The 23,521-nt window shown below is 43.1% G+C and overlaps 1 protein-coding gene across 2 annotated transcripts; it reads left to right on the top strand.

Annotated features, from left to right (window-relative positions):
• The first annotated feature begins 8,858 nt into the window (after positions 1-8,858).
• vegfaa (vascular endothelial growth factor Aa) lies at positions 8,859-22,988 on the top strand. 2 transcript variants are annotated; one of them, XM_070835728.1, is made up of 7 exons: positions 8,859-9,544; positions 10,925-10,967; positions 14,144-14,340; positions 16,315-16,391; positions 16,480-16,512; positions 20,411-20,701; positions 20,858-22,988. In XM_070835728.1, coding segments are annotated over exons 1-6 (414 nt in total). In that variant the 5' UTR covers positions 8,859-9,481; the 3' UTR covers positions 20,412-20,701; positions 20,858-22,988. The 2 variants fall into 2 exon arrangements, with proteins under 2 accessions (XP_070691829.1, XP_070691828.1); XM_070835727.1 differs by lacking the exons at positions 20,411-20,701; positions 20,858-22,988 and adding an exon at positions 19,234-19,474.
• The last annotated feature ends 533 nt before the right edge of the window (positions 22,989-23,521 follow it).

Here is a 23,521-nt window from a genome sequence, read left to right as displayed (position 1 = left end):
TGGCGGCAAAAGAAGACAGCATTCCAAGAAAAACACTTGCTACTCACAGTAAAATTTGGTGGAGGTTCCCTCATGCTGTGGGGTTGTGTGGCCAGTGCTGGTACTGGGAATCTTGTTAAAGTTGAGGGTCGCATGGATTCCACTCGATATCAGCAGATTCTTGAGAATAATGTTCAAGAATCAGTCACAAAGTTGAAGTTACACCGGGGCTGGATATTTCAACAAGACAACGACCCAAAACACTGCTCAAAATCTACTCAGGAATTCATGCAGAGGAACAAGTACAATGTTCTGGAATGGCCATCCCAGTCCCCAGACCTGAATATTATTGAAAATCTGTGGCATGATTTGAAGTGGGCTGTCCATGCTCGGCAACCATCAAACCGAACTGAACTGGGGATGTTTTGTAAGGAGGAATGGTCGAAAATACCTTCATCCAGAATCCAGACACTGAAAAGGGGCTATAGGAATTTGATGCATATTGCACATTTTCTATTAATCCAATAAAACTCGTTTCACTACTGACATATTACTGTGTCCATCAGTTATTTGATAAATCAAAATGAAATTGCTGATCCAAACACCTCATGATTTAGAAATGAAAATAATGGAAATTGTCAGGGGTGCCCAAACTTTTTCATACGACTGTATAATTGACCACAAGCTGCCCACCTGTAAGGTCAGATACAGCGTTTGATAGCACACTGAGCCTATTACAGCTGGAGCAAAATATGACTTAAGACTGAGGGCAGAGTTAAACACATTAACATAGCTGGTGAGATCAAGAAGTAACACCCAAACAAAATTAAGTGTTAACAAACATGTATCTTGCTACCAATCTATAGCACTCAGTAAATAATAAATTAGAATGAAACATTATTTGGATGCTTCTTAGTTCCTCTGCCAAACTTGGTAAATTATAGAGCAATATTGTGTGTTATTCACTGCAAACTGTAATTCTGTACATTATTAGATAGGGGACTGCAGCAGCAACCTTTTAGAACCCCCATTAGCAATTTATGGTGTACCTGATGCAATTCTGTACAATTACATCATAAATATCTCAAAATATATCAAATGTTATGTTCATCAAATGATGAATCTACTTGATCATCAAGCTTGTCCAGAAAGTTTTGCTTCTTCAAACCAAATGCTCCCTTCTTGGCCCAGTACAGCTTGAGCAAATGAGGTGAGTACTTTTTTAATGCTACTTCAAAAGTCTGTTGATCACAAAAACAACAAAAAGAACCTTTGGTGATTGTTTGTGTTGTGTGAGTTTACAGGCATAAGTCTTTTTGTACATATACAGACAGGTGACAAATTAAATAAGTAACCTCAAAAATGGGAATCACATAGTTAAAGCATAAAATAAGCCTTTATGCTCTGACTGCATACCATTAGGCCTACAAGTCCTTTCAATGCAGCACTCAGGTGTTTGGGGACATTTGCACCTTTGAAACAGATGTTTTGAGGGCAAAGAACCATAATTACTACCCCCTAGCTGATTGAAACATTCTGATAGTTCTGACTGAAACATTTTTGTGACATGTAAGGCTAGTCTGAGGGTTCAATATTTCTTAGTGCCAAAATGGTGAGGACTCACTGCTTTTAATAGTGTAGCCTTGAGAGTACCTGTCTGCTTGTCCTCAAATAGTAAGGGTATACAACAGATGACTTACCACTTACCACTAAGATTTAATTCATAGCAGGATAAATACAGTGCATAATGACCAACGCGGAAGCCAGCTCGACGAGATTCAGGAGCTGACAAATGTTTAATGGACTGGGAATTAGCTCGCCAATGGGACGTACAGACTGTTCCCTTAGCACAGCCACTAGAGACCAGTGCTCTGAATGGCGACAAGCTTTGTTCTGTAACCCATCAAATAGTACCATTAAAAGAGACTTAACAATGAGCACATAGAATTCTTAACTTTTCATCTCTTTAAAGTCAAGTCAACATTCCATTGTCTTGGGTTATCTTTGGTTAAGGAAACACAGTCAATATATTGACCGTTCCACTGGGGAAATTAAGAGTTGGGGAGAAGCATGCAAGCAATCATGTTTTCGTAACCATGTAACCACCGAAAGTAACCATGTATCTAGTAATTGTTCTCAGAGCCCCGGTGTCAGAGCTGTCAAGATGGGCCCGGAGGCGGAATATCCTGGCTTGGGTACCAAACTGCTACCATAACCTCAAGGAGGTTTTCCCGCAAAGACCAAGCCACTTCTCTGCCTCCACATCACTCCTCCAACTGTGCCATAGACCTACCTGGAGCTCCCACTCAGTCCGCTGTCCACACTAAGGTTAGACATGGAGTTCCACACGGTTCAGTGCTTGGACCAATACTCTTTATCTTATATATGCTTCCTCTGGGTAATATTATCAGGAAGCACTCCTTTCATTTCCACTGTTATGCAGATGATACACAATTATATTTATAGCCCCAGACACCTCAGAGACAGCTTTTCTACTACCATAACTGAGGAATAATAAGAGTCTTATTTGATCAGGATCTGTCCTTTAACTCCCACATTAAACAGATTTCTAGAACTGCCTTTTTCCATCTACGTAATATTGCTAAAATCAGGCCCATCATATCCACAGATGATGCAGAAAAATTAGTACATGCATTTGTCACTTCTAGGTTGGACTATTGTAACTCATTATTATCAGGCTGCCCAATAAGTTGTTAAAGACTCTCCAGCTAGTCCAGAATGCTGCTGCTCGTGTTCTGACGAGAACTAAAAGAAGAGACCACATTTCTCCTGTACTGGCTTCTCTTCATTGGCTGCCAGTAAAATCTAGAATAGAGTTTAAAATCCTTCTCCTCACCTACAAGGCTCTTAAGGGTCAGGCTCCATCTTATCTTAAAGAGCTCATAGTACCCTACTACCCCACTAGAGCACTACGCTCCCAGAATGCAGGCCTACTGGTGGTTCTCAAAGTCTCCAAAAGTAGCGCAGGTGGCAGAGCCTTCAGCTATCAGGCTCCTCTCCTGTGGAACCTCCTTCCAGTTTGGGTTCGGGGGGCAGACACCCTCTCTACATTTAAGAGTAGACTAAAAACCTTCCTTTTTGACAAGGCATATAGTTAAGGGCTGGATCAGGCCTTAGACCAGCCCCTAGTTATGCTGCTATAGGCTTAGACTGCCGGGGGACTCCAATGGTGCACTGAGCTCCTCTATTCTCTATCCTCCTCTTCCTCTCCATCATAATGTCTCATGTCAGCCAAATGTCTGCCTCTAACTTGCTATCTTCCCCGGAGCCTTTCTGTGCTTTCTCATCTCTCAGGTTCCTGTGGATCCTGGTCCTGGCCCTGCTGATGTGGTTCTCTGGTTCCTGTGGATCCTGGTCCTGGTCCTGCTGATGTGGTTCTCTGGTTCCTGTGGATCCTGGTCCTGGTTCTGCTGATGTGGTTCTCGGGTTCCTGTGGATCCTGGTCCTGGTCCTGCTGATGTGGTTCTCCATCAGCCAATGGATGTGCGTTTGTCCAAGGCTATAGCCTGTCCGTCCTTGGGAGCTGGATCTCTCCTTCACTGTGGTGCTCCCGGAGGTTTCTCTTTTCCCACTGGGTTTTTTGAGTTTTTCCTTCCCGAAGAAGGAGGGTCATAAAGGGCAGGTGATGCCTCGGACTGATCCATCGGACTGATCCATTGGCCTCATCGACTGCTGGACTCTTTATTAGATTGTTTGTTTGCTTACACTTCTTGTTCATTTCAGTGAACTTTGTAAAGCACTGTGAGACAACTCTGTTGTGATATTGGGCTATACAAAATAAATTGAATTGAATTGAATTGAAATCGGCACTCAGAGCGGCGAGGAGAGGGCTGACTGCAGGCATCAGGAGGGCCAAAGCTACATATGCCCAGAAGATCCAAGGTCATTTCACCTCCAAAAACCCCCGGAGCCAAGGATGCACAATGCCAGATGCCCTCAACAAGTTCTACGCCCGCTTTGAGGACCCCAACACCCCCCCCAGCACCAGACTCACAACATCACTTGGTGACGCGCCCCACAACGTGACAACAGCAGACGTGAGGAGGACCCTTCAGAGGATCAACCCCCGCAAAGCTGCAGGCCCCGACGGCATCTCTGGGCGGGTTCTGAAGGACTGCATACACCAACTGTCTGAGGTGCTGATGGACATCTTTAACACCTCGCTGCTCCAGGCATCAGTTCCCACCTGCCTAAAAACTGCCACCATCATCCCCGTCCCCAAGAGCTCCACAGTGACAGGCCTGAATGACTATCGGCCGGTAGCCCTCACTCCGATAGTCATGAAGTGCTTCGAGAGGCTGGTCATGGCCCACATCAGAGACTCCATCGTTGTCACTGTGGACCCCCACCAGTACGCCTACAGGAAGAACCGCTCCACCGAAGCAAGAACTCCTACGTCCGTCTGCTCTTCCTGGATTTTACCTCTGTTTTCAATACCATCATCCCACAGACTCTGGTACAGAAACTCCCCACTCTGGGACTGAGACCCTCACTGGGGAACTGGGTAGTCGACTTCCTGACCAACAGACCACAGACCGTCAGGATCCACAACACCGTCTCCTCTCCCATCACCCTCAGCACTGGCTCCCCCCAGGGCTGTGTGCTAAGCCCCCTCCTGTTCACTCTGCTGACATATGACTGCTCTGCGGAACACCAGAGCTGTCATATAGTGAAGTTCGTGGACGACACAGCAGTAGTGGGACGCATCACCATCAACGAGAAGAAAACCAAGGACATGGTGGTGGACTTCAGGAGGGACAGACAACCCCTCCCTCCCCTGCACATCAGAGGAGCAGCTGTGGAAGTGGTCTCCAGCTTCAGGTACCTGGGGGTACATCTGACCGAGGACCTCACCTGGAGCTGCAACACCTCCTGCCTGGTCAGGAAGGCCCACCCTCGGCTCTACTTCCTCAAGAAGTTGTGGAGTCGCCGGATTGGGGAGCTCAGTCCTGAGGAGCTTCTACCGATATGCGGTGGAGAGCATCCTCTGCACCAGCATCACTGTCTGCTGCAGACAGGAAGGCTCTGCAGAGGGTGGTGAAGGCTGCACAGAGGATTGTGGGGAGCGGCCTACCCACCACCACGGACATTTACACTAGCAGATGCAGGAAAAGGGCCATCTGCACTACCACTAAAGAGAAGGCAGAGATTCTCCTCCATCATATTTGCAGATTACATGGATTCCCCAGCGATGTGGTGTCAGACCAGGGGCCACAGTTTGTTTCCCAGTTTTGGAAAGAGTTTTGAAATCTCATTGGTGCCACCTCCAGTCTCACGTCAGGATATCATACCAAGGCCAATGGACAAACTGAGCGACTCAACCAGTTAGACGCCTGTCTACGCTGTCTAGTCTCCTATAATCCAACTCCTGATGCAAACATCTTACTTGGGTAGAATATGTAGACAACACCCTTCTTACCTCTGCCACTGGTTTATCACTCATCACATCATGTTTCATTGCAGATATGGTTTCCAGTGTTTCCGAAAATGAGATTTCAGTCCCATCTGCTCATGCACTCATAGACTATGGAATTAGTCTATGAGGTCAAAAAGTTGCTGGCAGTTCGGAAAAGAGGCAGAGGTTGTCAGTTCCTAATGGATTGGAAAATATACGGGCCAGAGGAATGTTCATGGATTCCGCTCAGCTGTATTGTGGACCAGCAACTCATCACGGACTTCTACAGATGGAATCCTGAGGAACCTGGGCCGTACGTAAGGGGGAGTATTGTCATGTCTGTTGAAGTTTGTTTAAGTTATACCATATTGCTAATTTATTAGCATGAGAAGGTAGTCAGGTGAGAAGGCAACTGAAGAAGAAAGAACTGAAGGAAAGCCACGGGCCCTGATGGCATCAGCTCCAGACTCCTCAGAGACTGTGCAGACCAGCTCTGTCAGGTGGTCTGCTACATTTTTAACCTGAGCCTGAGTCTTGAAAAAGTTCCTGCCATGTGGAAGACTTCTTGTGTGGTTCCAGTTCCCAAGACCTCGCGCCCCAAGGAGCCCAACCACTACAGACCCATGGCCTTAACCTCTCGCCTGATGAAGGCACTTGAGAGGATCGTCTTAACCCATCTCCGCCCCCTGGTGAGCCCAAACATGGATCCCCTGCAGTTTGCATATCAGCCTGGCATTGGGGTGGATGACGCAGTCATCTACCTGCTGCAGAGATCCCTGTCTCACCTGGAGGGCACTGGAAGTATCACTTTCTTCGATTTCTCCAGCGCTTTCAACACGATCCTACCTCCACTGCTCAGGGTGAAGATGGAGAGAGCGGGCTGCATGGGTCACTGACTACCTCACGGACAGACCCCAGTATGTGAGACTGCAGGACAGTGTGTCTGATGTGGTGGTCTGCAGCACAGGGCCCCCCCAGGGAACGGTACTTTCACCTTTCCTCTTCACCGTGTACACATCAGACTTCAGTTATGCTACGGACAGTTGTCATCTCCAGAAGTTCTCGTGGGATGTGTGTCAGAGGGGAACGACTGTGAATACAGGACAGTCATCACAGACTTTGTCGACTGGTGTGGACAGAACAACCTCCTAGTCAACGGCAGCAAGACGAAAGAGATGGTGGCCGACTTCCACAGGAAACCCTCCATCACTGCACCGGTGAACATCCAGGGACTTGACATCAAGAGAGTGAGGACATACAAGTACCTGGGTGTTCACCTTAATAACAAACTGGACTGGACAGACAACACTGACCCTCTCTACAAGAGGGGTCAGAGTCGTCTATACCTGCTGAGGAGGCTAGGATCCTTTAGAGTGAGCAAACCACTCCTGAGGACCTTCTTCGAGACCGTGGTGGCATCTGTGGTCTCGTATGCAGTGGTGTGTTGGGGAGGGGGGTGTTCTGAGCGGGACAAGAACAGGCTCAACAGACTGATAAAGAGAGCCAGCTCAGTCTGTGGCCACCCCCTGGACTCCATAGAGGTGGTGGGAGAGAGGAGGACCTTGACCAAACTCCTCCATCATGGACAACACCTCCCACCCTCTGCATCAGACTGTAGGGGCCTTAAGCAGCTCCTTCAATGACAGACTGATATACACTAAGTGTAAGAAGGAGCGCTTCCGCAGGTCCTTCATCCCGACTGCAGTCAGACTGTACAATGCTGCATTATAGTCTGCTGCACCAATCATAATCACAACCACCACCTATGCACTTTATTAGTCATTACATAAACTGTGCAATAATTCACATCCCATTCCACCTCACCCTGTTGTTGTTTTTTCTGTAATTGTTTTCTGTAATTATTCTTTATATAACTGTTTCTTTTGTGTATATAGGTTTTTCCTCTGTATATATTATATTATTGCTATTTAATTTTATTTATTATTTTTATATTTCTTTAACTGTGTGTTTTTGTCTGTCCCCTTGAGCTGCTGTAACAGCAAACTTTCCCCACTGAGGGATCAATAAACAATATCTAATCTAATCTAAACATTCCTATTGTCAGTGCTATAGCTGCTGTTAGTATGTTGGTTGCTGTTTGTGTTGTCTCTCTCTCTCTCTCTGTCCAACCTCCACCCAACACGGACCCTGACAGAAAGCCCCCCCCCCTCTGAGCCTGGTTCTGTTTGAGGTTTCTTCCCGTTAAAGGGGAGTTCTTCCTGCCACTGTTGGCTAATATAATATCTGATGCTGCTCATGTGGGGATTCTTGAATCCTTAATGTTGAATTCCTGAATCGTTGGGTCTCTCTCTAATTAAAGAGTTTGGTCTCGACCTGCTCTTTATGGAAAGAGTCTTGAGATAACGCTGTTATGAATTGGCACTATATAGATAAAGATTGATTGATTGATTGATTGAAAGTTAGTTCATATGTTTTGTATTTTCTGTTTTATTGTGGCGTTCAACTTTTCCCTCTTGTTTCAGGCCCCTTGACTTCCTGCCCTTGTGTGTTTCCCTGCTCCTATGATTGTCTGCCCTGATTGTTTCCACCTGTGCCTCCTTCCCTGGTGTGTATGTTGTTTGTGTTTTTCCAGTCCTGTGCCGGATCGTCTTGTCAAGTGTTCCAGTTCTAAGTCAGTGTTAGTATCTAGTTGAGAGTTTTTGAGTCTAGTCAGGTAGTATTTGTAGTAAGCATAGTAGTATAGTATAAAGAAGCAGTAGTATAAAGAAGTAAAAAGTAAATGTAAGAAAGAAAGGTGTGTCTACCTAATGTGAACATTATAGGAAGATTTTCACACAGAAATCAATGAATCGAGTTAAAACAGCCAATTTGATACAATTAATGTATTTTAACTTAAGAATCACAATTATTTCAACAATCTCACGTACAGTGTACTGTAGCCTATGTGTTATAATACCTATAGTTTGCAGGTACTTAACAATACATTACTGTATGATATGGTATATGAAAATAAAATAGAATGTGGCTACATGAAGCAAACAAATACTAGAATAAACTACTATAGACACCATGATAAACATCATACTGTATGTACAGTCACTGCTCTTATAGATAGATAGATCTCTATATAAGGTTTCTTTTTTAAATTGCCCTGTAATAATTGCTGTAAAACTGTAATAATAATAATTATTATTATCATCATTACATTCCTCACTGACTGTTGACAGTGGTCAACAAAGCTGTTTAGCAAATAACTCCAAGCTCAAGCAAGAAATAATGATCATTTGTTAAAGAAACACAGCAACTACATTTAAATAACACAGACTATGTCATCACGCATGTCTCGTGTGTGTGTGTGTGTGTGTGTGTGTGTGTGTGTGTGGAAAGAAGGCCCAGTTCAAGCCCCCGCCCCCTTTCCATTGGGTCCTCCCATCGCCCCGCCTGTAGCGACGCAGCTACAGCATCAACAACGCACGAACTCCACAAGCCGTCGCCTGAAGGGTCAGACCGCCAGAGACTAGCACCGCTGCGAAGCCGGAAACAAGCCGCTGCCCATGCCTCCCCAGTGAGATTTAATGAGAGAGGAGAGGCCGAGACACAGTACAGGGGCGGACACTGAAGCAGAACAAACACCAAAAGGGAGCGTTCCAGAAGAAAGCCAAAGGATCACTTTGTGCCGGCACACAGAGCTGCTCTACCCGCACACAGACACCCCCACACGCTGTGGGATCAATGAGCGTAAAGAGAGACACCGGTGCGTAAAGTTGGTGAGCTGACCGGCACATCTCCCGCTTCCACTGTGGCTACGGTTACTGTCATTTCCCGAGGATCACTGTGTTCCTGAGGTCTCGGTTCCAGCGTGGATTTTAGGACCCATCAGAGTGTCTTTGTCTGTGGATGAGCGATGTTAGTTGCATGGTGAGCTCTCGGCTTTGACACCGAACGGTCCCTGCCAACGTGCCACATGCGTGCGGAAGATATGGATCTGCTTTTGCTTTAGCCGAGATCTGTCGCCCACTTTTAACACATCCCGTTTTGTGCCCCTTTGTGTGTCACCTCGGTGATACTGTGTTTTTACTCTTAAACGATTGACAAACGAAAGACTCATCGTGCGGAATTACAACCATGAACTTTGTTGTCACTTTGGTACAAATCCTTTTGGCAGCGGTTCACCTATCCACTGTACAGGTGAGTGTTTTACTGCACCGACAGACAGGCACATCTGCTCTCTCTCTCTCTCTCTCTCTCTCTCTCTCTTCCAAGCTACACAGCTCTCTCTCTCACTTCTCCACAGCTGGTCACACACACACGTCTTATTCCAGTGTGTCAGCTCGGAACATGTTTGGATGAGATGATTAACTACTACTAGGCATAGAACCCTTTTGTTACCTGCTAGCTTGCTACCCCAGGACATGCCCTGCACAGCCAGACTCTATTCGAAAATAGGTTATTTAGTCTTGGACATAAAGAGACATGCTTGATTAAATAAGTGTTGTTTCACTCTGTAAGAAATTTAATTTCGTTATCGATGCCTCCATTTGGTTTGGTTTGGCTTGAGGGAATACTGTGCTGTAAAGTTGATTAAACCAACGTACTTGTTTGACTTTTCTTAGTCACTAGTAAGGCAGTTCCCTTGTCAGTGTGTTGGCTGTGTGAGATCTGGCCTCGATGAGCGCTAAGCCCTGAACATAGTTGGGAGTGTAGTCAGTCCTCTCAGATATTAAGCCGCAGGGTCTTGTACCAGTCTACTTTTTCTCACGGTGATTCGGAGTGTGTGGAAGCTGAGACCCGGTTTCTCCTGTCCTACCGCCCTGCGGGATGCCCACCTCGTTCCCACATTGGCCGACCCGCTTTCTCACGCAATATCTTCGCCGGTTGCAGCAGCCTCAGAGGGTGAACAGTGATCTCTGGAGGATGCCTGTTCGCTGCGTCAAGTGCTCACCATGCAAACACAGGCTGGTTCCTGTTGGACCTTGCAAAATAAAACACCCATATCCGAGCAATCCTAGCAAGCTCAGTGTAAATCTGAAATGTGCCCTGACTTCCATGTTGGAATAATGCTAGCACTATCTGCTTTCATTCTCACATGATCGGAGACATCAGAGTCTGGAGTTCAGTCAGTGTGAGCAGACAGGCCAAGCTTTTCATTTCCCAAATGGGTGTGTAGAATTGCATTTGAATGTAATGTATTACCGTGTGGTTAACATACAGTAACCTTACTGTTGAAGGTGGAGTCAGCCTTGATCCTCAGCTCTGTATTTGGAGCTAAGTGATTACACTTGGTAGCAGGCAGAGATGGGAGAGTAAGGCCTAAAATAACCTCGTCTTTAGTGTTTGACACCTCTTATGACACCTTATCCTTAATGATCCATGAATTATCGCCTTGGACCATCTTTTCATGTAATGAGCTGCATGTAAAATATAAAACTGTTACATATTTTCATGTACTACAATGTGCACATAAAAAGTTCAGTAGACAGATAATTTTACTTTGTTTGATGTGATGGAGGCAGTGCTGCATGCAGATAACAATAATCTAACACCTGGTCTGATGTGCATCTCTTACAGACTGCCAGCATTAACAAGGGTATGGAGTTGAGGAAAAATGAGGGTAAGTGTTTTATCGCTAAAAGAGCTTTGTCATTTCCTCTTTGTGCTGGCCAGATGGCAATAGAGCCATCTAGTGAACATGTCAACATTTGTATCTATGTCTGACTTGCTTTGTTTCTTTGAAGTGTGAAGCTCTGACATGTGTCGGGGGGGATTTCTTCTTCAGTATGAGCTGAGGATTGTTTTTCTGTACAGAGCAGACAGGAATGAAAGTTCACAGTGATGAAAGGTCTGACCTGAAACCTGACCTTTGGAGCTGCCATAAAAATCATGCAGAATCTAAAACAAAAGTTAATGTGAGGGAAAAGGCAGAAATCATCCATTCATCAAGTCATTCCATGTTTTATGTGTCTGGTTTTTCCAGCAATTTTTGGTGGAGTCACAGTCGGTGCATGAACAAACAGTCAGTCAGCGGTGGTTCAGTGCCAGACTGTTTTTGACTGACAGTGACACTGTTGTGTTGGGGCCAAGGTCGGACCGGTTGGTTGTTGAAGGATGAAAACACAGACACTACAAACAGCATCAGCGGACAAGTTTTGTAGTTGCTATTTGTGTTTGAAGAGGTGAAAGAAATCTACCACCTGCATGCTGCTGTCCGTCACACACCCACACTGTCAGAGATCATGCCACCTGCCAAAAGTTGTCATATCCATGGAGATAAGACTGTGGTCTGATTGCTGTCTGAGCCATTATTAAAATTACTTGGTAAGCCCACCTCAGCCACGATGTGGATCAATGTATTTTTCCACTGGTTCCTACTGAGGCAACACCAAAAATCCTGCCCAAATATAAAAAATTTTTTCCCTTAAAAAAAGACGTTTTTAAGACATTTTCATTTGTAGAGCAATCATTATCTTCAGCTGTGGTTGTGGTAGTGAGTGTGAGTGGAGCTCTATGGCTCAGAGGAATCAGGCTTTGACACACACACACAAACAATACTTGTTAGTAGGTACATTCACTGTTGGTTTAAGTCATGTCATTAAATTTGTTGATGATAGGAGACTTGTAGAGTGTCACAAGACTTATCTACTAAAGGATGATGTAATACCGAGCACATCTATGTAACTGTGGTTAAGAGGAAGGACTTGTTGAGGCTGTTGTCTGCTGACTGTCTCATGAAGAAAATTGACGCAGCCGGTGTCTCCAGTAGCTCACTGTCCTGGAGCAGGTGTTTTAGAGTAGTCTGTAGCAGGAGTCTTTAGTAACAGAGCTGAGTAATTCATGGTGTGGCAAATTTTGTAAAAAAGCGTGGTCCATTCTGTGAGGGCTGCCTTTGACATAATGGAGGTTCCCTCTGTCCACAGGCTCTATATCAGATGTCTTAACAAAGAGCTTCCACTGTGACGTGAGAGCATTTTACTCAACAGCTGCTTCAGCTAAACTAATGTGGCTTCCAGTGGACAGGACTTTTCAAATGAAATTGTAATGGAGAGAGCCTGGAGACATCGTTGTGGACGTTATGCTGCCTGCAACATCATCCAGCATGGCCGGTTTGGTGGTGGGTCAGTGATGGTCTGGGGAGGCATATCCTTGGAGGGTCGCACTGACCTCCACTTGCCAACTGTACCCTGACTGCTGTTAGGTACCAGGATGAAGTCCTCAGAGCCATTGTCAGACCTTACAGTGGTGCAGTGGGCCCTGGGTTCCTCCTGGTGCAGGACAATGTGGACTCATGTGGTCAGAGTGTGGAGGCAGTTCCTGGATGACGAAAGGTGTTGATTCCACTGACTGGCCCTCATGTTCCCCAGGCCTGAATCCAATTGAGAACCTCTGGGATGTTATTTATCAGTGCACCTGATGCCACCAAGTAGCGCCACGGACTGTCCAGGAGCTCACTGATGCCCTGATCCAGGTCTGGGAGGAGCTCCCCTAGGACACCATCCGCTGTCTCATCAGGAGCCCAGACATTGTAGGGAGTGTATACAGGCATGTGGGGACCACACACACTACTGAGTCACATTATGATTTGTGATGACATTCATGCAAGTTGGATCAGCCTGTGATTGAAATTTTTTACTTTGATTTTTGGTGTGATTTTGAATCCAGCCCCCAGTCGGTTGGTGACGGTTTGGTTTCCATTGTCTTTTTGTTCTCCACAAATTACACAATGTACAGTAAAGATTTTGATCTTGAATATTTAGTTTTCATCAAGATCCAATGAGCAATTAAATTTTTTTGAGCAGTGTATATAATCATACAACTACTCAACGCACAGTCAGTCTGTAACATTAGTCCAGTGGTAGAGCCCGTACAGGAGTGGGCTCCCTGGGGTCACTTGTCAGAGGTCAACCGTGGCGCCACAGTGCCTGAGGTCATGGGGACAAGAGTTAACCGGGGGTGGCTGGGAATCCAGTCTGATGAACTGTGAGATGGATTATTCTGGGCTGCAAACAGGATGAAAGTAAGACGTCTGACAGGTCCATCAATTAGCTTCATTAAGTCTTAGCTCTGCATTTCAGGATTGTATCTGACATTGTTATCAGAATTCTTTAATCAATGTTCTCTTCTTGATCAGTAAATATTACTTGATGCTTGTGTGTCATCTGTATTGCAGTTTTGCAAAGGGGATGTCAGAACTTTTCAGCTACATAGTTCAGCACACTCCACTTGCAGTAGATATAATTTGATATCCAATATGATAGTGTTGCTTCTCCATACCAACTCAGTCATGAGGTCATGTTCCTGTGTAGCCACTTTAGTGTAACTCTTACCACTGAAATCCCTTCTATGTCTTATTAGCTTTTGTGTCATAGTCACAGAAATAGATTCTGAGTTGTCTACTCCTAAATGTGGGTTGCTTGTAGTGTTTGATGACCTTGGAATTAAACTTTTTCTACTTTTGCACATGCTACTCGGAGTTGCTCTGTATTACGGTGTCATCTAACATTTAATGTCCATGTCCACCAAATCTTAGGCAGACTGTTTTCATCCCCGACTCTTAGCCAGTTTGAGATAGACTAATTTAGTTTTTCCCAAGAACAGTTAGGATTGCCACGGGCACAAACAAAGTTTGTTGGTCTGGCCAAGAAATGTTAAAAGAAAGACAGGAAGCTGGGCTTCATAAGTATCCATTCTTAGATAAAGCTTTTCTAATCACCTTTTCCATTGGCTGTAAAGATGCTGATGATGAAAAGATAATGAATTCTCTTGCACTCTCTTGTCTCTGTTGTTTTTCAGTCATCCTTCTCACAGACGTCATAACCAAGAGTATGTGTCAGCCCAGGGAGGTGCTTGTGGGCATCTTCCAAGAGTACCCAGAGGACACGGAACACACCTATATCCCTTCTTGTGTGGTCCTCAACCGCTGTGGAGGCTGCTGCAATGATGAAGCAATGGAGTGTGTGCCCACAGAAACCCGCAACATCACATTGCAGGTGAGTGCGGAAATGATAGAGGTTTACTTTCTTTTGAACTATGACGAGAGAGGAAATAGCCAGTAAATTTGAGAGCACAAACAGCCAGCTCGTGCTTTCAAACAGGTCGGGTTAGTTGTCCTTTGTAGTTATTGAGACATACATACACTCTTAGAAATTCCCCCTGTTAAAAAACGGTAAACAACTGGCAGTAGGGTTGCCAGGAAATTACTGTAAAATTAACGGTATATTGCTGTTGCTGAAATTTACAGTTAACTACTGTTAGTATAAATACAGCAAAAAGCTGTTATTTTAAACCTTTACAGGAAAGTACTGTTGAAAAGATTAGCAGTTTATTACCGTTTATTTACACTTTTTCTACACCTTGTTGTTAATTCATTTCCTTCTAGCAAAATAGACAATATATTTATTTGTCTAAACCTAGTGATTTGATAAATTACTTCTTGCATGTCATGTTATAAACACCATGTTTTAATGTGATAAAGAAACATAGCCTGTGAAACTGCAACTTAAAATGCCAAGACAAATAATAAAACTTCAAAGTGTCTTCTCAAACCATGCCTCTTTATTGAAAGTATCAACAAGAACAAGAACAAGTATTGCACTACTTGCCAAAACCTTGTGCAAAGGTTGTGTAACCTTTTTAAGGTTAAACAAAAAGAGTTTGGTGGCTCTTAGGATTAACCCACTTTCTCATAACATAGAGAATAACATAAAACTTAAATTCTTCTTAAAACACTAAAATAACAAAACAAAAAAGTTGCTTGAGAACTGAGAACAGCAGCAACTACGTGTGTGTCTGTGTGTGTGTGTGTGCATGTCTATGTGTGTGTATGTGTGTAACTGACTATATGAAGTCCCACTCAAATCCATGAGACCAGAGGGAGAAGCTCTCTTCTTGCCTTTTCCTTTGCCCCCTGCAGCCTTTGTGCCCCGCTCAGGGTTGATCCCGATGAACCGCCTGAAAAACAAGAGTGCATGTTCAGAGTTGGTGTTGAAAAACACATACTGTAATTATATACATGTGTTTAATGTTCTTGATATTCCATATTGTAGTTGATTTACTAAGCCCAGCCAGGGCATGAATTGAACCAATATTAATATGTCTCAAGGCATTGCATACCCATATAACAACCCCTACCAACATTTGAAATTACAAGAAAATGTTTTGTGGGGTTTTCCCCTTTAGCAACTGTTAAGGTCGCGCTAGCTAGTTAGCTAGCAAAGAATTCACTCACGGTGTGCCTAGCTAATGCTAATCTTACAAATGACTCCAACTTAAGTAAGTAATAATTTGCCTATTCTAATTAGCAAAGCAGTAAGAAACTCACCTGTTTGTTGTGGTGATGGAACTAGATAACAATTTGGCTTCAAACTCCACTCTCCAACGTGTCTCCTCCTCTCTCACCTTCTTGTTCCCAAAATGCATTGCAAAAAATACAAGAAATTACTGTTTTCTTTTCTTGAAGTAATAATACAGTAAAATAATGTTATACACTGTTATTATACAGGGTAACCATGTATTTAAACATAACAGGATCTTACTGTTGAAATTTCACCGTAAATTTACAGCAATTTCTTAGAGTGTACTAATGAAAGGAAAAGAACTGTCAGGCCTAGGATCTGTTTTGTACACTTGTTGCATGTGTGGGTGATCTGAGAGAGATGCATCTTTTCCATCCAGAAGCAGAGCAGGTGAAGTTAAGCGGCATGGCATCTGAGATATGTTGTTTACGCCAGCGCACTGTTTTTACAGCCATGCCCATGTGGTCAGAGCTTCCCTGTGGCATGGTTTGGTGTGGATATTAGCTGCAGAAGTATAGGGATGTACAGTAACACAGACAGTTCATGTCTTTGAGCCATTCGGTTACAAAGCGGTCAGGGCTGTGGTGTTTAGACTGTTGATTGCGAAAAGTCATGTTGATGTTGTTTTAATATAACTCTTGCCTTGTTATGTCCTCTGTTCTCTTCAAGGTAATACAATTTAGACCAATGGTATCACAACATACTATTCACTTAAGTTTCACAGAGCATCAAAAGTGTGAGTGCAGGTAAGAGACTATGGACCTCACATTGTTTCAAACAGTGACCCTAATGAAAAAAAAGCAAAAATTCATTTCAGCATCTTTTTTGTTTCAGACCAAAGCCAGATGTTCAAGCAAAGAAAGAATAGTAAGTACGTGTTTTCTGTTTTTCTCTGTTTTCTCATCTGTTCCAACTGGGGCTCTGAAAATCTAAACACAACATTGGAGAGAACTTCTAGTCTAAAGTGGCAAATTAACATTTGAATTGAGAACTGTTTGTTCAAAGAATAAGAAAACAAGTCTACGCATTTGACCAGATATTCAGTGCCAGTTTTTCAGTTTTGGTGTTAGTTTTGATGCTAAGTGCTACAGACAGTTTGGCCAGTATCAAAAAAGTGTCAAGTCTGAACACAAAGTACTAGCTTTTTTCAACTTTGGTTAATCTACACAGACTTAGAAAGTATATATTTCAGTTTGTTTTTCTCTGAGTTAAGTCACTGTGCTTGGTGATGCCACAGTTATCGAAGTCAAAAGTATAACGTAAAATGATGTTTGCTCTAGATGTTGGAGTTGCAGAGTAGGACCTTCAGGTTTTATCTTCCACCTATCTTTACAGGGCTCTCACACTTTGAGCATGCTCTCTTTATGGTAGCTGATTTAGTGCTTTATGGTGGAGGTATAACAGCGAGGCGAGTGATTGAGGCATACCATGCTGGCTTCAGACCACCCGCTGCTGTTTGCACTCTGACTCCGGTTGCACAAACCTGACCCTCGGCCCTCAGCTACTTTCCCAGTCTAATCATAGAAACAGGTGTCAACCAGTTAACCTATTTTTATTTTCAGGCGTGTAAATAGAGGATGAGCCTGAAGCCGAGTTGAATTGTCGTTGTTGGTTGAGGGAATTCACTGGCTGTCACAGTCGACACATGGCTGTCTATATGTTTGACAGATGTGTGCATGTGGTGTGTGTGTGTCTCGAGGCTTCTCAATCATAGTTTAATTTGGATAAGAGGAGTGGATGTGTTAAAACCTGATGGAGTAATGGAGGAGAGACGGGATCATGTTAGCTAAGTCACGTTTGTTATGGGGCTGAATGGAGCTCAGCGTATTGGTTGTCTGCCTGTCACTGTGCACGTAGGCAGCGGGGTTTACCCTGCGGCAAGCTGGAACGGAGGTGTTAGAAAGAGGATGTGCAGTGCATTCATGCAGTCAGTCAGTTACTGGAACATACATCCTGATACACCTAGCTCAGTCTTGTGGAACAATTCGCAACCCTGCAAATGAGGAGACTTGGTTAGAGCAGATTAGGGGCTGCTGTGGCTCAGAGGTACAGTGGGTCGTCCATCAATCGGTTGGTCGGTGGTTCGATCCCCAGCTATGAGTCAGCATGTTGAAGTGAACTTTGTAAAGCACTATGAGACACTCTGTTGTGATATTGGGCTATACAAATAAAATTGAATTGAATTGAATTGAAGTGTCCTTGGGCAAGACAATTTGTGTGAAAGAACAGTCTCCTCCAACTTAGATTCCTCCTGAATGAATGATGTGTGAATGGGTGAATGAGGAAAAAGCGCTCTGAGTAGTTGAAATGACTAGAAATGTACCATTGTCTGTTTGGGGTATCTTGTCTTTGGGGTATCTGTCTGTATCTGTTTATTAGGGCAGAAAGCCAGAGACACCAGCAGAATTTCTGAGACCAAAGCTGTCGCTGCAATATGTGTGTTACCTTCCTTGATCGTTAATGCAACAAAATCAGATCTTTTTGGGCAAGAGGAACCTGTGCCCAACGTTTTGGGCACAGGTTCCTCTTGCTACCGGTGCCCTTTTTTATATCTGCAACAACATTTACTCTATTTCCATGGCATTGAAATAAAGTTGCCATAGTATTTGCCATGTTATGAATGATTATCTTTAAGGCTGTCTGCTGGTCTGTAGTGTGCTGCACTGATAAGTACTTACTGCTTTTACTTTCTGTTGGGCTTTTTATCTGTTGCCACATTTCTTTTCATTTGACATGATAGATGACCACAACAGAAGTACATGTGGAACATTGTAGCCTTGAGGGTCTGAAGTTCTGCTTTCTGTTGCTTTGTTCTTGTTTTCCTGTAGAGGCCTAGAAGGGGATATACAATTGATCCTGCTTTTTGGATGTGCAAGCAAAGTCAGATTTATGAGACAAAACATAGTTTGTTCTTGAACCATAGCAGCTACCCTTATGTATCTAGTTCTGTACTTGTTGTGTCTCTGGTATGACCCTCGTCTCATCAGCTGAGCACTGTAAGAGATACTGCGACAGCTGTAGTGTCCACCTCACCATGAAACTATTACATGTTCATTTTTCATCTTTGTGTGCCTCTTCTCCTTGATTGTGCTGCCTCAATCACATTGCAGTACCAGACGTTTAGGGATTTATTATAAAGTGCTGGAAGAAGTTGGCTCAGTTGACCTCGGTTCCAGCCTCTTGACTATAGGTTCTACAGTGATGATGGGCATATGAGAAATACTGGAATTATTTGCAAGCATGAAAATGATAACTGAGATTTGGACCCGATTCAGTAATGCCTTTGAACTTGATATCCCTTAAACTTTTATATCACATTAAAGACAGTGAAATTACCTCTTTATTAATATGACTTAATATGTGATCCTGTTGAAACAGAATGATGGGCCAGAACATTTGAGTTCAGTGGTGGAAGGGCAGGGTCAGTGAAAATATTCATTGACACCTTGTACTGGAGGATAATGTCAACCATTGTTTGGTGGGGGGGGGGGGGGGGTATTGCATGATTGTCAGTGTGTGCCCTTTCTGTAGAATTTGCTCTATCTTAGGTCTCTCTCTCTGTCTCTCCCCCTTTTGCTTCCCTTGCAGCCACTGTGCACCTTGCTCAGAGAGAAGAAAGCGCTTGTTTGTGCAGGACCCTCTGACCTGTAAATGTTCCTGCAAATTTACACAGTTATACTGCAAGTCCAGGCAACTTGACTTAAACAAAAGAACTTGCAGGTTTGTTTACCATATATACAAGATAATCAACATGCATTGAATCCTCTTTTTTTCACCTGTCTCTCACTAACTTCGGTGTAGATTTTCTGCTGAGAAATGCATGTTTCCTCCCTGCTTTTGTTGCTATGTTGGTGTTTGTAGATGTGAACGTGGCAGCCTAGTGGTTGTATGTGCTTGCATTGTCTCTTGTAAGATGCAACAGTCACATAAGCTTCAACAACTGACCTTGTTTTTGCTGGATGACAAAAGTACATACAACAAGTAGAAAGGGTTTTGAAAAGGTTTCATTAGCTATTAGTTAGTTAATGGACCTTGAGGTAAGTGGGTTTTTTTCCAAAATATTTTTCAAGGCAGTGCCATACCACTAAAAGAAACTGAGAGGATCAATTCTTTTGAAAGCATATAGCTAAATGGAGAGGTGCTGGGGCTGCTCCCTCTGGTTAATAAGGCTGTGTTTCACAACCTCTCTTGACCCAGCCACGTCCATGGCCTCTGACCCCCAAGGGACCCCCCACAGTGCTTTGGGTTTAGTTAGCCACACACTTCTGGGTGGTGACTACTGACATGATTCTAATTGGCTGCCCAGTGCTCAGGTCAGATGTTGGAGGGGACCTAAGGGTGGGGGGTCTCTGGAACTGAGGATAGGTGCCTGTTCAGCCCCACCACTACACTCCACCCCATCCATCAGTTCCATTTAATACTCTGCCCCCAGAGTAAGCTACCATGGTCTCAGAAAATGTAGTGACATGAAGGTTAAATCTGTGTTCATGTTCTACTCATTTCAAAGTGAAAAAATATATTTCATACACAGCAAAAAAAACAGGAAAGTACCAGGAAATGGAAACTGACCCACACCATCCACCCCCCATACCCCAACCCCTGTCATTATCCACTTCTGCTTCCTGTTCCACCTTTGTCCCAAAAAAATCCCTTATTTTGCATGTAGTAGTTATGTGCAAGACATGCTCACATTCTGTGACACGAGGCTGTACAAATCCAATATCCTGCTTGTCACTTAACCAGATTTTCATCTTGTCCCACACAGATGTGACAAACTGAGGAGATGAGACCCAGGAACACTGTTAGGAACGAATTCTATTCTTGACAAAGCACTTTGAAACCTAAGGATGCATTCCCCTCAAGAACCTGAAATAACAACGCAAGACAGGACATTCTGGATGCAGATCTTGCCACTGTCTGTTTTCCACCTAAAGATATTAATATATGTGTACATATACTATAAGTACATCGACAATGTGTATTGCTGCTACATAAAAAGACACTTTTAAAGCAAAACGAATGCGCCACTGGCGTGTGAATGGGAAATGTTTCAGTGGTGTTCTTCTCATAAGTAGATATGGTAGGAGAAATCTTTTCTTTGATGTAAGACTTCACTGGATGCTGGTCTGCTGTGGATATGAATATATTAAGTATTTTTTAGTAAGAAACTGATGACAACAACTTTGAGTGGTGAACTCAGAAGCAGAAGCAGAAGCTGAACTCGTCTCCAAACTCTGAAAGAAGAAAATAAGAGGAAATTGAAGTACGACGAGGAGGTGGAGGTCGAGGAACGGCTGTTGTACTGGAACTGAATGGCAGGTCCAAGAACTGTTTCCTTCTGTGACATGAAGTTTTGTCTTGTCACTGTATGGACTGACTCCAGCTGGCGTGAGACTACACTTGAAAAGTCTCCGTTTTCTGAAGTGACTGTCGATGCAGGTTATGTGCCTAATAACGGATAATGTGAAGATAACCTTCCACCCTCAGGGAAGGATTATGTGATGATTGCAAGAACTGGACTAAAGATTAGCTAATGGTGAACCTTGGTGAGTAAAATGTTTTTATTTATATCAAGATTGGGTTATGCCTATCACTAAATATGGACAAGTGAAACACTTTTAAGACAAGAGTTTCCATCAGGGTTAAAAGTGACAAACCATTATCTGTTTCTGGTCCTGCATCCTTCATATAACCCTGTCCTGGTGGAAGAAACAGTTTTGTCTTTTTGTCGGTTTTTCTTTTTGTGCACAGATTTTATTATTTACATTTTGAGGTATTGTGATTCTTGAGACCAGGCTGTCTAAAGGGATATCACTGTAGGTATATACAGAAACAAGAAGTAATTGGATAAGCTGATTACAGATGAGATCAGCAGCTCACTGTAGAAATCCACAATCTTCCAGTTTCCTTATTCAATGGCTTTGTGAGTGTCACGTATCCACAACAGAACTGTTCATCATAAATAATCTATATATACTTACTAGATATCCCTTCAGCTAGAACACTACATCTAATTTATAGAATATGTTCAGTATTCTGTTCTCAGTATTTATATGCAGTGTTATGGTTATTTTTGCTAGTAGTCCTCAACTGTTCAATCTGAGTGGAGATTGAATGGAGAAGATGTAAGAATGTAGACTGTGGGAAAAGGGACTGAAAGACAAAGCTTTTACATTCCTGATTTAAAATGAAGCCGCGTTTCTCACCAGCCAGAAGGGGATCATGGTATGCCTGTTGACCGATAGAAACCCCAGCCACCAACATGTGCGTGCATGATGCGCCAACACAGGTGTTTTTCATTTTGGACTGCGGTGATCGACATCTGGTTTTGCACTTGTGGGTCTGAAAACACGTCATATGGAGGATTGAAGGAGTCTCATTGCTGCTGCTCAGCTTAGACCTAATTTAGTGAAGACTATCCAATCAGGCTGAGGCCTCTAGTCTGGGGATGATAATTGGCACAGTCTTTAACCCAGATGCTGATAACGTCCTCACTCACCATCCATGCCCCTGAGATATTGACACATAGACATGAATTAGTTATTTGTGCTGTGGAATTAATAAGTCATTTGCTCAAATAATTAATTTGTACCCTTAAAACCAAGACAATCCTTGAAAATAGTGTAAACGGTTGCCAAAGGTAACACTGTATTAATAGCTAAAACCTTAAAGGAACAACCTAGTGATATTTATTTGAGAGAATAAAGTCAATAAGGTAATAATAATATAAAGTAAAATAAGGACACCTGTACACCACACCACTCCTCCCTAACTGACAGGACCAGCCACAGCAACTGGTATGTTCAGTTCTTTCTGTTACAGTAACTTGATAATTACTTGAAGGAATGAATGACTGATGAATGATTGTTTTGTGCAAAAATTATTCATTAAAAGGTGTGAATTACTAATTGTACTACCTGCAAGCCTCGATATTATCAGGAATAGTCAAAAGGTGGGTCAAGACTCAAAGTCATTCATTCTGACTTTAGACTTTGAGTCCTTTTTCTATTGAGAATGACTCTTTTCTGAATCCTAACTGTGTTTCTGTATGTGCCAGCTGTAACACTGCTGTTCGTGTGAACTGACCTTCTGTGCTGACACCCTCAAACTAGAGGCCTGAGGGTGTGTTCACTGAGGCCGGCTGCTGGCTCTGTGCCCACAGCTTTCCAGTCCTCTGTTGATGACAACATTCTATTTGTATTTAAATTACACTTTTTGTTGAGTGTGTACAGCCACACATTTTTAGTATATTTTCACAATAATATATTTATTGGTGCTTTAAAGTGTTTTACAATATTACTACTCTTTTTTTGTTATTTTTAGTGTAACTATTAAAACATATTTATTTTGAAAATACATGGTATTTTCCTATTAAATTCCAACTAGTTTGAAGTGTCTCTTTTCACTGTGAAAACGATGTTGTCAAATGCTAATACAGCTGATTGAGGTAAAATATGACATGTTACACATCTTGGTACATCATTAACAGACAAGCTTCAGAGCTTTTGTGTCAGAACTCCACAAAGATAATTTGCAGGAGGAGTTGCAAGATATTTCTAAGACTTATTTTCCAATATTTGTTTAATGTATTTCTGATTTTAAAATGGTTGGAATACAAAGTAATTCCTATACACTTCTCATCTGGACTTACCCTGTGGGTTTCTCTAAAGCTGCGACCAATATGGACCAAAGCTGGGGCAAATGCAGCAGTGGCATAGTACAGCTGGCTGCCGCTGTATGCTCACCGAAAAGAAATCTGCAACAGTTTTGAAGTCTACTTAAGAAATATGCAAACTTTTCTGTCATAAAGGTATTTCATTCTATGACAAGCTAGGATCTCAGTAGTTAATTTTATCTTCTTTGATAATTCTTCATA

The sequence above is a fragment of the Pempheris klunzingeri genome, chromosome 8 (assembly GCF_042242105.1).
Source record: "Pempheris klunzingeri isolate RE-2024b chromosome 8, fPemKlu1.hap1, whole genome shotgun sequence".
In the NCBI taxonomy this organism is placed as follows: domain Eukaryota; kingdom Metazoa; phylum Chordata; class Actinopteri; order Acropomatiformes; family Pempheridae; genus Pempheris; species Pempheris klunzingeri.
Note: the sequence above shows the minus strand (reverse complement) of the source record. Positions and strands in the feature narration are given on the sequence as shown.